Source organism: Sphaeramia orbicularis, chromosome 3 (genome assembly GCF_902148855.1).
Source record: "Sphaeramia orbicularis chromosome 3, fSphaOr1.1, whole genome shotgun sequence".
Taxonomy (NCBI): domain Eukaryota; kingdom Metazoa; phylum Chordata; class Actinopteri; order Kurtiformes; family Apogonidae; genus Sphaeramia; species Sphaeramia orbicularis.
In genome coordinates, this window is record NC_043959.1 from 51,740,274 (window position 1) to 51,755,484 (window position 15,211).

At 34.9% G+C, this 15,211-nt stretch overlaps 1 protein-coding gene across 1 annotated transcript in view; it reads left to right on the plus strand.

Annotated features, from left to right (window-relative positions):
* The window catches only part of mybpc3 (myosin binding protein C3), a 71,206-nt gene that overhangs the window by 18,740 nt on the left and 37,255 nt on the right, over positions 1-15,211 (plus strand). The window contains exons 9-15 of the mRNA XM_030159809.1: positions 446-469; positions 3,012-3,175; positions 3,263-3,395; positions 3,517-3,519; positions 7,028-7,152; positions 7,252-7,357; positions 11,263-11,429. Coding sequence (XP_030015669.1) covers positions 446-469; positions 3,012-3,175; positions 3,263-3,395; positions 3,517-3,519; positions 7,028-7,152; positions 7,252-7,357; positions 11,263-11,429 — 722 coding nt within the window. The remainder of the gene's footprint in view (positions 1-445; positions 470-3,011; positions 3,176-3,262; positions 3,396-3,516; positions 3,520-7,027; positions 7,153-7,251; positions 7,358-11,262; positions 11,430-15,211) is intronic.

A 15,211-nucleotide genomic window follows, 5' to 3' on the forward strand; every position in this document is an offset into this window, starting at 1 on the left:
TACATCTGCTCACCCTGTCTTATTTATTGTGTATTTCCTAATAAAATTCACCTCATACATGAATCTTACAGTCAATAATCACACGTCTGCTGTCGTCTGCCTGCACATAAACACTAAACACATCCATCACACCTGTTGTTTGCTCCATTTTCCTTCTTATCTTCTTCATAGACAACATCTCTAAACATTGCATCTATCATTGATCAAACATCACTCCTCTGTATCACTTTCCATTTTACTAGACTATTACACACGAAATTATATTAACAAATGTCCTTTTCTTGCCACTTTCTTGCACTTTAACCTAGAATCTAATATTTAATTTGTTTGAAAATCATCATTTTTTTCTAATATGCTGACTATGTTGCTTCGCCATGCTGTGTTTTAACGTGTCTGGTTTGTTTTTGACATATTTGCTTCTTGGGTTCAACCTCTGAATGAGCAGCAGTTTCTTAAAATCCTCAAATCGGTAAGAAACTGCTGACATGCAATTTTGATGTCACAGGAAAACGTCTTGTTTTGCATGAAATGTGAAATGAAATTCTGTCATTTTTATATTTATACTGTGTAATTTCATGACGATAGTTTAATAGTTATCAAATAATCGTGATGTTAGTGTCAGAAAACAAAGAAATACTTTTAATAATATAATGTGAATTAATATGTCTACATTGTGTATAAATGATATTGTCTGTGTAAATAGGTACTTTAGCTTAACTTTACTATTTAACATTAATCAGGTGCTCAAGGTAGTTAACATGTATCAGTATAAACAGTGACACTAATATTAAGTGTTTTTTCCATGATTCTAAAAAAGCTATTTACTTGGTCAATGAAAATGAATATTCCTCTGATATTCCTGTTTACATGCAGCCATGCTTAGCCCATTTAAAATAAAAACAAAGCTTTCTCATAGTTTTCTATAAGTGGAACATCAAATCTGTTCTAGAAAAGTCAGCTTTTTGACATTCATCTATAAGTATACATCTGTAGGATCATGTGTCACAGCCTTCAGTAAAACAAATTAGTAAATTAGATTCATTTTCCAAATACACTGTAAACATGTCCAAAGAATCCTCATAAAATCAGAAGAATATCATACATATTCTAAATGTCTGAAGTGAAAAATGCAGAATTCAGAATATCCAAGTGGAATCTGCTGTTAAAATGGCACCTGAAAAATTAAGAATATGATCAAATTCTTAATAATAGTGGAATATTGTTGTGCATGTAAACATACTCCTTGTCAATCCAAATTCAGACAGAACAAAAATCACTGAAAAACATTTAATTCTAGTCTGTGGATCTTTTTAGAAGAAAACAGAAAACATCCACTTTTTCAGATTAAAAAAAAAAAACTATTATCTCTGACTTGCATGAAATTGCCTCTGTTGTCCACAGTGAAGTAAGGAGATGATGAGTCAGATGATGATCAGGGGTGGAAAAGTTACTGAGAGCATCTAGTGGACAGGTGTGGTATAACACCTGTGGAAAAAAATAAAAATAAAAATAAAAATAAAAAAAAAAAGGAAAGGAAAGGAAAGGAAAGGAAAGGAAAGGAAAGGAAAGATTCAACCCTGGATACTGAGAAAAGGAGGATCCATAGGATAGATGTTTTTGGTCCATTTTCCAGTGAAATGTAATTTGTGTTGTGGCTGCCTGTAAAGTTGGAGAAATATTCTATATTTAAAAGAAACAGTTCCTTTTTTAGATTTCAGTTATCAATATAACAAGAAGACCAAACAATTTAACTTCAGTAAAGTAAATGGAAAACACAATAATACACTGCAAATAAAATGAATATCATAATGTATAAGTCAACAACAGATGAAAAACTAGGCTCCTAAACATAAGCAGGCATTTAGTAAATAATTAGTAAAAGAAAGAAAGAAAGAAAGAAAGAAAGAAAGAAAGAAGTTTAAATAATAAAATATATGTAAATGATAAACATCCAGTATCACCACCTCATAAACAGTTATATAATAAACATAGTGAACAATTTTTTGTGTCTAAAATCATATTAATTTGACAAAACAAAGGGTGACAATTTTATTTTTTAATAAAGTAGTGGAAGAATATGACTCAGCAATTTGATTTTGTCAGAAAAAGATATTTTTTACTTATTTATTGGGAACAACAATGATAAACTGATGAAAAATCCAAACTTATAAAGCAGGGGTTTACTATGTGCAAATGTGACAAATGTTTCTGAATGGATGAATTAAGAAAGACTGCTGTTAAAACACATTTATTCTAAAAACAGTCTTTTGTATTACATTTCTATATAAAACTATAAGTGGTTTAACCCTTTCATGCATGAATTATGAGAACCTTAATCAAGATTTTTTTTTCCTGAGTGTTTTTATTCCTCTTTAGGCATGAAAAAAAAACACAATGTGATTGATTTTTTTTTTTTTTTTTTTTTTTAAATCAACCTGTTTTTCATGGAGTTACAAAAATGTCCACTCAGCTACACCATGAATTTTATTCTTGAAGCAAAGAAACATGTATTTAAAACCCAATATCATAAAGTGATATAAAAATAGTGAAATGAAACCATGTTTAATGCAGCTAATCTGATGTTTTCTCACATTTTAACATATTCTAATACTAGTTATTACTCACTTTGTGGCGATAATATGCAAAAAATAAATATTAACAATTGATTTCCGCTCAAGAACCATCAAGAACAGCAAAGTTACAATAATGGTATGAATTGCAGTTTATGAGATGACGCATAAGTGTCCACTGAGTTGGTTGATATGGAACTAAAACAACAAAACTCATGAATATACAAGAGTAAAGCTGTAGAGTAACTGCCCACTGTAGTGACCACTATGCATGAAAGGGTTAATAATAATTATTTCCAGTGCTAATACTTTGTAGTTGTGGTCAAAGTCATGTGTGGTATGTTTGGCTGTGGTTCTACTATAGTCCACTTTGTACTGTTTTCATCTCAGCCTCCATGTTGTGTTGTCTCTGGTTGTGACTTGTTGTTCTTCGTGTGTCAGAGCTGTCCAGGTGACTTCAGAGCCTGACGTGGACGTGTGGAATATTCTGAGCCACGCTCCGGCCTCCGAGTACGAGAAGATCGCCTTCCAGCATGGCATCACGGACCTCAGAGGTATGCTCAAGAGGCTGAAGAAGATGAAGAAAGAGGAGAAGAAGAGCGAAGGTGAGGACGGACTTCACCACCACGTCTGACTTCATCTGACAGTGTTTTAGATAACATTTAACTCTGTGACTTCCTGCTCTGAAACAGCTTTTCTGAAGAAGTTGGATCCTGCCTACCAAGTGACCAAAGGACAGAAAATTAAACTAGGTGTTGAAGTCGCTAATGAAAATGTTGAAGTGAAGTGGCTGAAGAACGGACAGGAAATTCAGCCGACTGGAAGGTCAGAAGTCAGATTTTTCACCATGAACCTTTTAGCAGAGTAGTCACTGACTCTTACATTTAACATGTTTTATTTCTATTTTCTGCTGCTGAATCATCTCCCTTTCTTGGCCTCCCACCAGCAAGTAAGTATCTTCAAAGCAAATACATAAAATACAAAAAAGAAGTCACACATGCAATAGTTTTGAGTACAGGAGACATTCACTGTGCATCTTTTTTGCCACATAATGTTTACGTATTGTCACAATAAGGTTCATAATATTTTTTCCATCCATAGTTGCATTAATTTTTGGTTATGGGCAGCCATGGCTCAGGAGGTGGAGCCAAGAATAAAAATCAAGTAAAAAATGCTGGTTGGCTGAACTTTCCAAGATACAGCCTTGGGTCAAAATGTGAAATTCAAGAATTAACGAGAGAATGGGTTTGACTCAAAAGGAATATTTGTCTCAGAGCTACAAGATCTACTTCAAAACACTGTCTGCATATTAGAATACATTCAGTTTACAGGTTCTATTTAGTGGAAGATTTATACAACTATTATATAAATGTACATAAACCAATATATATGTGTAATGACACTTAATCATATACCTTGAAAACATCAGCAAACCGGCACTTTTGTCATTTATTTTCCAATTAATCTTATTAAAACATGTAACATTTAGCACATTTAATCTCTGAAGCAAATCATTTCTAAAAAATTGTAGACCAGTGTAACCGAAGGGTTGGCGGTTCGCTCTGTCTTAGTCTGTTGTGTCCTTGGGCAAGACACTTCACCCTCCTTGCCTCCAGTGCCACTCACACTGGTGTATGGATGCGTATGAATGTTCGGTGGTGGTCGGAGGGTCCGTAGGTGCAAATTGGCAGCCACGCTGCCGTCAGCCTGCCCTAGGTCAGCTGTGGCTACAGGTGTAGTTTACCACCACCAGAGAGTGAATGTGAGAGCGAATGAATAATGGATCAATAATGTAAAGCGCTTTGGATGCCTAGAAAAGCGCTATAGAAATTTAATCCATTATTATTTAGCCCTATCAGCCCGCCCGTGGGCCGAAAAAATTATATTAATATTCATCTACTATAAAAAATATAATAAATCAGGACAATGGATGTTTTTTTTCAACTTTTGCTCAAAGTTTAGACCCTAATGTTAATAAAAGTACATCAAAAGTGTATTCTAGTGCAAACTTTAATGTTCAAACATGATTTTTAATCTTTGTGGGGTGAAATATACACTATTAAAAATCTCTGACACAAGCAATTAATTTATGCATATCATCGTCGATCCAGCCGAAAAAAAAACAGGCGAGGATAAAAAATTCCAATTTCTCTTTTAGTTTGTTACAGTTTACTCAGGCATAGTAACAGATACAATATTGTAGACAATGGGAATAGATTCTGTGAGGTCTCTAAATGTCCACAGACACCAAGAACATCCATATGAACCTTATTATTGTGACGTAATTCTTCATTTACTTTGGGGATGTCTTTATAGGTGTTTTTCCCCTGAAAATATGGTCAGGGTTTAACAGGTTATTATTGATGGTGATGAATCAGACCGCTGTATCAAGTCTTCATCACATCCCATATTAGAGTCTGGACTTTATGGTGGTTAATCCATGTGTGAAAAATAAATGTCGTCTCCTTCTCCCTGAACCATTCTGTCACAGGCCTGATGATCCTGATTAATCCTGGCATTGTCCAATCGTTTTGACGTCAAAGACATGAGAGGACACTTATTGCATCAGTTAGAGTTAAATAAACAGCCCGGACAAATAAAGTAACAGCCTGGATTTATGTATGCACTACGGAAGTCTCATAACTTTTATAATGTTTGTGTATTTATAAGGTGGAGGCTTTAAAACAAGTCATTTTAGGTTTTCTGCCTCTCTCTGCACCTTTCCTGTTTTATTATGTCTTTGATTAATGTTCAAAATAAATAAATAAATAAATAAAAAATAAACAAAGCATCATAATGGTTCAGATCCTTCCATGGGTATGTACTGCAGTGGTTTATAATGTTTCAGCTGTAACAGGTTATTTAACTGTAACTGATGCAGTATGTGTCCTCTCATGTCTTTAATGTCTTATGTTTATGCATTTGGCAGACGCTTTTTTCCAAAGTGACTTAGAGGGGAAAACCAATCAAATCACTCAGTCAATCAAATTTTATTTATATAGTGCCAGATCACGACAAAAAAGTTATCTCATGACACTTTATATATAGAGTTGGTCAAAACCAGACTCTAAGCCAATTTACAGAAACTCAACAGAATCCTCCAGGAGCAAACACTTGTGACTGGTGACAGTGGAGAGGAAAAACTTCCCTTTAACAGCAGAAACCTGGAGCAGACCCAGACTCCTGGAGGATGGCCGTCTGCCTTGACCAGTTGGGGTTAAAGAGAGAGGGTAAAGAGAGAGAGAAAGAGAGAGTGATAGAGATAGAGACTGGGGGAGAGGGGGAGAAGGGGGGAGTAGGGGGAGACGCATGGAGGCAGTTGAGGATAAGTGAGTGATGATGATGAAGGCAGGAGAGAGGCAGGACCACTGCAGCAGGTCCAGAGATAATCCTAGGAAATTCTGTGATAATCCTGGGAAAAACTTTATTAAAATATTTAAAACGGAATGTCTGACCGTGTTAGGACAGTCTTAAAGACTGGACAATGCCAGGACTGATCAGGATCGTCAGGTTTGTGACAGAATGGTTCATTGAGAACGAGAAATGATTTTCACACATGGATTAGCCACCATAAAGTCCAGACTGCTGATGCAGCGGTCCAATTCTCCATCATCAAAAATAAACAAGTGGTGCCAGGCATGACAAACCCCGCCCCTTGCACATATTGTAGCTTCTTTTGGCATCAATCCAGCTGACGTCATCATGTCTACGTGTGTGCTGATGTCAGCATATCAATTGCCTCTATATACTGTATGTGCCAAGTTTGAAGTAAATTAAAACAAACTGATGTTTTTATAAACGTGAAATCTCGCCCATTATAGGTAAATGGGAGAAGAAACAAATTTAAAGATTCATAGAAAATTTAAACTTTGATCTATTTTTCCCAAAATGTAACCATGTCTATTCTGGGTCACTGGCAATCTATAAGCCCAATTTGGTATGAATTCAACTAATAGTTTTACTGCTACAGACATTAGAATCTTCGCCCATTATAAGTAAATGGGAAAAAAAAAAAAAGATTTAAAAAATTCATGAAAATTGAAACTTGGACCTAGTTTTCCCAAAATGTAATGGCATTTATTCTGGGTCACTGGCAATCTATAAACCAAATTTGGTATGAAGTCAAGTAATAGTTTTGCTGCTAGAGTGTCAACAAACAAAGAAAGAAACAAAAAAACAAATCGAACCAAAAACAATACCCCTTGGCTTCCCTTCAGGGGGCGGGGTAAAAATGAATGCAACTACGGATGGAAAAAATATTATGAACCTTATTGTGACACTACATAAGCAGTATGTGGCAAAAATATTGTGACAGTGAATGTCTCCTGTAATCAAAACCAAAGGTGGTGCAGTCAAGTATTGCATGTGTGACTTTTTTTTGGCTGGGCGGTGTATGTATGCTTAAATGTCTGGAGGGCTTTCTCACAGATGGTTAAAATGATCCATTCTTTGTCGAGGTATATCTTTGAGAGCGTTGGAAACATGCGTTACCTCACCATCAACCACTGCTCACTGGCAGACGATGCTACGTACACATGTGTGGTGGGAGACGAGAAGTGCACCACTGAGCTCTTTGTCAAAGGTGCGTCAAACTGTCCAGAAGAAACCCTCATCAGATGAACAACTGTGATGCATTTATTTATTTTTGTCTGGTTTTTTTTTTTTTTTTTTTTTTTCTCAGAGCCTCCGGTCACCATTGTAAAGAACCTGGAGGATCAGATGGTCATGAAGGGTGAGAGGGTGGAGTTAGAGTGTGAAGTCTCAGAGGAAGGAGCCAACGTGAAATGGTGAGAGAGGATTTTTATCTGAAATCATACATTTAAATCACCTGAAGTACAAATAAAATCGATCAAAGATATAAAGTCCCTGATCTTATTTGGATAGATGTACAAATGCAGGTTTCATTGTTCTTGCATAAATTCTGGTTAGTGAACCCATAAAGACCCAGTGCTACTTTTGTGTTAGTTCCCAAATACATTTTTATTTGTATTTTAACTTTTCTTAACCCTTAGGGGTCCACGGTCACGGCCCCATGACTCAATCTCATGACATTTTCAACACATCGTAGCGTCAGACGTCTGTCTCATAGACCACTGGGGACAATTGCATTCGCATGTGGACTTGAAACATTCTCCCACTTTTTATTTGTTGTTGATAGAGTAAATATAATCGGAGATATGATGGTTTGAACTTGGAGCACCACGGGCTTTTTTTAATTAAATAATTGCCTATATTGGAAACATCCTGATGCAACAGTTTCTTCAGATGCATTTTTACATTTTTTATGGAATGCCCTTTGCAGTGGACAGGTGTTTTTGTTTTTTGTGTATAAAACTGTGAAACTGTTGTCCACAAATGTTGACAGAAAACCCATAGCTAGGTTAAAGAAAACTGTAAGTGTGTAGCTCTTATTTTATTATAAAATGAAAATATTTCATCCATCCATCCATCCATCCATCCATCCATCCATGCCAGTATCCTGTTACTATTTCAATATGGGTGCTGTGCACAAACTTTAACTTCCCCCAGTGTGGGTCTAATCAAGGATTATCCTCATTAATCTCATTTTATTCCACCAGACAAAGCACTGATGAAGTGATAAATAAACTGAACCAAGAGTCAGACACAGTTTGTGACGACTTTGCACTTTCCTCTGTACAAAGCTGATGAATATAAATGTGGTGAATCAGAGGAACATGCGGTAGAAGGCATTTGATTTTTTGGTGGAAGCCTAGACAGATCCCAGACCTCTGAGCTGTGTTTTTGTGACAGCCTGAAGTACGGCTGCACGTTGTAAATCATCACCTCAATGAAAAGGTCACATCAGCCTTTTAGTCCGTTCCATGTGACCTTTATCTGAAGGAGAAAGTTTCGTGTTGTAGGAGTCTAAAATAATTTTACTGGAGCAGAGGCCGAAGATCAACATGTGAAACAGAAGTCAAGTATGTTATGAGACAGTGAAATTTAACATTTTAAAGAATACCATGTGACTGAGGCCAAATATGAAAACTAATGTAGTATAAGTGGTGGAAGTATTCAGTATATGTACTTAGTACTCATTGTGCAGTATAATCCCTGTCAGTGTATTACTATTATACTGTGCATAATGCTTTTAGACTTATTACTGATTACTGCTGCATTTATGTTTATGTTACATGTATTCTGTTGTATATGTTATCACTACATATAAGTTATTTTAACTATTTTTATATACTGTTGAGTAGTTCAGTTATTCAGGGTATCCTTAAACTTATCACATTTTTTTTTTTTGGGGGGGGGGGGGGGGGGTACTCACACATTTAGCTGTGTTGCTCATTTCTCTACATTTGATCCCTACAAATTGTGCCTCATTCTAAAGGTGACTAATCAGATTTTCCAATGATATATAATACGACACCAGTTAGAGAAGAAATAACATGACCACGATAAGGTTTCAAAACTTTTTTGAGGAGTTTATTTAAGTTGTGAGAAAACTAAATGTATACAAAATTAGACATCCCTAACCACTTCTATCTTAACTTATAGTATCTTGAATAATTAAACTGCTATTTCAGAGAGATGCGCAACTTTGTTTTACGTATGATTTAGTTAAAGCATGTACACTGTTTCCCATAAAGTTGGAATGATTCTCTTTTTAGACATTCCTCTTTTTATTCCTATTTATACACATCAATAATCACCTTTGACCAGGTATAATGATTACATACATACATTACTTACTGTTACACAGGTTGAGTTAACGGCTTTCATCAGTAAAATTGAATGTTTGTTACACTTTCATACTAGATTCAGTCTTATAATTAGCAGAAGAAGGTGGATATTCAGTCCAGAAACATGCCACTTGATTGTCTTTTAAATGTTTCAAATGAAAAATTATTCAAGGAACCAAATACAATCCATGACCTAGTTGTGGATCATGACTCAGTCTTTGGGAACTGATTATTTAATTTACAGTCATGCATCTTGTTCTATAAGAGCATTATATGTTTGCAGCATTACTGTTCTATGAGAACCGTATACAGTCCTGTGTAAAAGTCCAAGGCCAACATTAGATTTGTTAATTTAATACAGTTCTTATGTCAACATACATGCTTTTCACAATCTCTGTATTAAGATCCAGTCTGAGTATATAAAGTATGTACAGCAGGAAAAACACAAGTTTCTGGGAAAATACATCCTCTGTAAACCAAAGTGGTCATATTTAGTCTGATCTCCCTTTGCACTTAACTTGTGTTTAACTATTTTTTTCCAACAATTTGAGATTTATTGCATTAAATTTCTGATGTTTCCTACCAGGTTTCATTCAACACATGTCAGTTGTTTGGAACTGTCTGTGCTGCTTCTTATCATGGGGTCAGAGGTCACACTATATAGTCCCTTTAACCTTTAGAACCTATTCAGTTCAGTTTTTAGCTTACCGGCTGACAGGCCGTAAGCTATTGTCGTCATGTGGCATCCATCGGCGTCGTCTGTCGTTGTCTGTCGTCCGTTACAAAAATTTCAATCGTCTTCTTCTCTGAAACTACAATTCCAATTGACTTCAAACTTGGTATACAGCTTCTGTATGATGATGTCAACAAAAGTTAGTGAAATTATTTGGATCCAGATCCGATTCTGGATTTGGTGTGACTTTGAAAAATGTCCCCATTATAAGCGATAGGAAGTGGATCGATGCAATAACTCAGTAAATATAAATAATATCCAGTGTAAATTTCTACAGTCCAGCCCTGATGGGGAGATGAGCAAAACGTAATGGCCACATGCTGATCAGGATCTTCTTCTGGATCTGGAACTGATGAAAAATTTAACATGGGCTCTTATGGGGAAAAAATCTCTATCGTCTTTATCTCCCAAACTACATTTCTGTTTGACTTCAAACTTGGTATACAGCTTCTGTATGATGATGTCAACACAAGGTATTGAATTATTTCCATCTGGATCTGATTCTGGATTTGGTGCCACTTTGAAAATTTTCCCATTATAAGAGATAGGAAGTGGATTAATACAATAACTCAGTATCAATGATATCAAGTTGGAATTTGATTTTTTTACAGATCTGATTGGAATATGACCAAAACATGAGCTATTTCTGTAATCTAATAAATACACATAACTGGATGATAATAAATTACATCTGGATACATTTCCCAAAGCTTTTAATTTGGCTGTTAAGCTACACGCCATTGGTCCTATTTTTTTTCCGTGTTTAAGGCTGTGCACATATTTACTGTATTTTCTAGTTGAATCTGAAGAAAAGAGGAGAAATAAATATCTATGTTCATTTCAACCCTGCAAGAACAACACAGCTAAAGGAGCCTATGACTTCTGCACAGGACTGTATCTCTAAAGAGAGTAAAGTCTTTTTTCATGAGCTCAGAAAACAGTTTTCATTGTTGTGGCAATGCATTTTCCAGCTGTTATATATAAAGGGTATCAGGGTATTTGTGGGGATACTTTCAAATGCATAAAGAAAAACTTCATCCTTCAGTTTACTGTAAATAAAATCAGCACATTCATAGATACATGATTTAGGGGCTGAAAAAATATTGTCTGTAAAGAAACTAAAGCTGTCAGACAAATGTTATGGGATAAAAGGGCAATAATTTCTTCTGAAGTGAGATAAATTTGCATTAAATGGATATAAAGTGCAGTTCTTGAGGTGTGCATTTATTACTATTAAACATCTGTGCAGGGAAAAGGACGGAGTGGAGTTGACAAGAGATGAATCCTTTAAGTATCGCTTCAAGAAAGATGGCTGCAAACATGTTCTGATCATCAACGAGGCCACGAAGGAGGACTGCGGACACTACAAGGTTAAAACCAACGGCGGCGAGTCTGTGGCGGAACTCCTGGTGCAGGGTAAGTGTTAGTCATGAATCCCTCTTGTCAGTAATGAACACTCCGAGTGCACATTCTGATACTCTACCAATAGTTGCATGGCCTTGCCACTCTTGGCATGCCATCTATGTTGGGGACATGTGTCTGTTGGCATCGCCTACATCAACGACATGCCAGCTAAAGTTAGAAAACACTGACTGTATTTCACCTGAAGGACACCGATCTGCACATGTCACTCATTTTCACTCCTCTTTGGCCTTTGGTCTCTGTTTTCAGCCTAGTTGTAAATATGCTATACTGGTGGTTTCTTGGCATTTAAAAGTATTTATGTGAACATTAATATGTGTAATAAAAGACACACAAATATTAAGGTATACATACATACAGGCCTTTAAATATTCCGCTTGGACTCAGTTACAAAATCACCTGAAATTTAAGGAACTGGTCTCATCAAACACTTTTTAAGGCACTGGAGGCAAAAACATCATAATTAAACACTAAAAATACTCTATTAGTGTTGTATTTTATGATGTCTGTGTATATGTATGTTTGATTGTATTCATGGTTAAATAAAGGTTCAATAAAATAAATGTATTCGCCATTATTAGTATCTTATTAGCATATACAGTAGTACTAAATTGGCTCTTTTTAGTCATTATAAGGCCTTTATTAACCCTCTGGTATCCCGTCCAGCGAGGCCCTTACAAAGCACCAAGTGTGCCTTTTTCGCACACTTGTGGAATAATGTAAAAAAAAATTTCATACAGTTTGTTTTTAGTTCTTTTACACTTTTTTTTCTATTTCATCAACTTGAGCCGTAAATAAAAATACCAAATACTCAATAATTGTCAAATTTTTTAACCCTTTAAATGCTGTGTTTGTAATGTAAACAAACCATTTTTTTGGATGCAAAAAACACAAAAAAATGTTTTTTTTTCAATATACTACATGAAAAGCGGATCATATATTATTTGATTTTTGCAGCCTGGCGTATGTCAATGACTAACTCTAACATTGGTTAATTTGCATTATTATTTTTGGCGCTAGGTCAAATGTTCAAAAATACTAGCATCTGTCACCAAGTGTGCGTAAAATGCACACCTATAAATATAATCAGACTATTAAATATTATATACTGATTTATTTTTCAGCTCTAATTTGATTTTATTTTTGTAAATCAAGGTCAGTCCTAATCATACATATCAAATAATCATTCATTTTACATTTTTTAACCCTTTAAATGATCTCTTTTCATCATGATGTCACTATATTTTTTGATGCAAAAAACATAAAATATGTTTTGTTTTGTTTTTTTTTTCAAAATACTACATAAAAATTGGATCACATATTATTTGATTTTTGCAGCCTGGCATATGTCAATGATTAACAGCAACATTAACAACGTTAATAAATTCATTTAGACCCTCACCTCTCAAATGAAGCCCAGATATCAGTAAAAGCAGGATTTATGCCTTAATGGCTGTCAGATCAAAAACAGTGGTTATAATGGAAGAAATAGTGCATTTTAGGCACACTTGGGAGACAGTTGCTAGTCTTGTAATTTTCTTTTGTTTACAATGTGCAAATTTTAGTTGGTGGCCAGAATTTTAAAGATCATGCAAAAATGAACAACTTTTGAATTCTAACCTTATTTAAATTGTGAAAAATAATATGAAGTTTTTTAACACGAAGTGCAAAGTGTGCCTAAAAAGCACACCCAGATACCGGAGGGTTAATTCTTAAAACCCTAGAATCATTTTTGTAGCAACTTCCAAATATTTTTTTTTCCTCTATATCTAGCCTTTCTTTGATGATTTATCACCATTTATTAAAATATTGTCATTTGCATTCTGCGTTTTTTATTGGAAATCAGAAAGTGAAATTAAATTAAACATATTAGATCAGTAGGTGCGTTAGGTTGGTGGATGTTTGGGTCTTTAGGGGTTAATACCTTATTCTATATCATTGTACAGCTACTAGTTCATTAATTTTAACTTTAATACACTGCCTTAGTACCATCATCTTATAAAGGCCATACTGAGTAAGATACATTAAGGTTCATGTACAACTTCCTAATTCATTGTCATTAAAATGTAATTAGGAAAGAAGACAGATGTGTGTTTTATAATGATTATTTAAGAGCCAGCATGCCTCTAATTTGTATGATAACAAACGCGTTGACCTGTGGGGATCCACGGGTTCTAGATGTGGTAGTTTTTATACTGTTGTGTATTCGTGCATGCTGTACCACATTTGTCCAGCAGTCACCGCCAAAGCGTTCTGGCCATAGCAATGTGATTGTAAGGCTATTGTATTCCAAATTACTAATATCTCCCTAAATATTGGTCCTATCAACTTGACATTATTGCTAGTCTGTTCCTTGACCAAAAATACATAAGTATGGCAAACTGCAGCAGTCAGCTCTTGATGGATTTTGTGTGAATTCCTGGACACACACACACACACACACAGGCCACCTGAGTTTTATAATATACATAAGCAACTAGTTAATGGTGAATATGTGACCTTAATATGAAGTGCTAACAAATACATATTGTACATGCTAAACTCTATAATACCCAGTAATATTTGCTGAAAAAACAATATTTCTGAAAGCTCCACAGGAGTTATTATAATTTGGTAAAGTGTTTTACTTTTATTGTAATGAACTGAAGAGTTATGGTTTTTATTTCAGTTGTGTGATGTATAGTGATGGGAATGCAAGCCAGACAAATGTAATTTTAACCTCCTGAGACCCAGCTATGAGTTTTTTGGCCTCTTTATTTAAATAATGCCCACTGCAAAGGACATTCATAAAAAATAAATCACTAAAAATGTACCTCAAAAATTGTTTTGTTATGCGTATTTCACCCCAAACAATTGTTCATGCAAAAAAAACAAAAACTTGTACTTTCTTGGGTCTCAGAAGGTTAAAAATTATTTTCTAATTCAGTTCAGTGCTATTGTGACATTTTGTTTTTTTTGTTTTTTAAGATTAAATATACTCACCTGACTCTAATAATAAACTCAGTGAATATCAGAACCACACAAAAATATGTAGGACTTACAAAACGTAAAACTGAAAACAGTGTGTGTCTCGGTTCTAAATGACATTTCAGTTTTGATATTTTAATTCTAACATGTCACGCACTTGCACACATATTACCTATAGACATTTATCTTTCAGTCAGATGTTTGCTTTACCATGGCAACAGCCAGATCACACATTATATCAGACATCACATTGTATTTAAAGCAATAAAATGTCACTCATAAGCTGTTTTTCCAACCACACATTATGTTACCCACTTGGAATGAGTCCGTCACACTGACTCAGACAGTAGGATTTATCGAAGCATAAAATGAAATAAAACAATATCAAACATTAACACTGGGACGAGGCAAAGCTGATTTATCCGCTATTCCATTTAGTTTTCTTTTTCATTGCATTGAAGTTTATTTTTCCTTTGAGTGTTTCTGAAATAGGTTGTTATTATTTCATTTCAGTTCACACAATTATTTTTCTTACATTGTTTAGCTTTATTTTTTTTAATAGCCATGGAGAGGATTTATTGAGTTTATGTTTCTAAAGGTTTGTTTTATTACTAGATGTTAGTTTTTCCTTTAGTACCATGTCACAGCAGCTTGGTGATGTGGAGGCAAAGGCTGCGCTGGGGGCTGCAGACATGTGTAAGTCTTAGAGTTCTGATCACATTTTGCTATGTTGATCTAAATCACTTTAAATCATTTTAAATCACTGTGTCTTGAAATGTGTAAATAGTACTGTTCATCGACTCTTAACC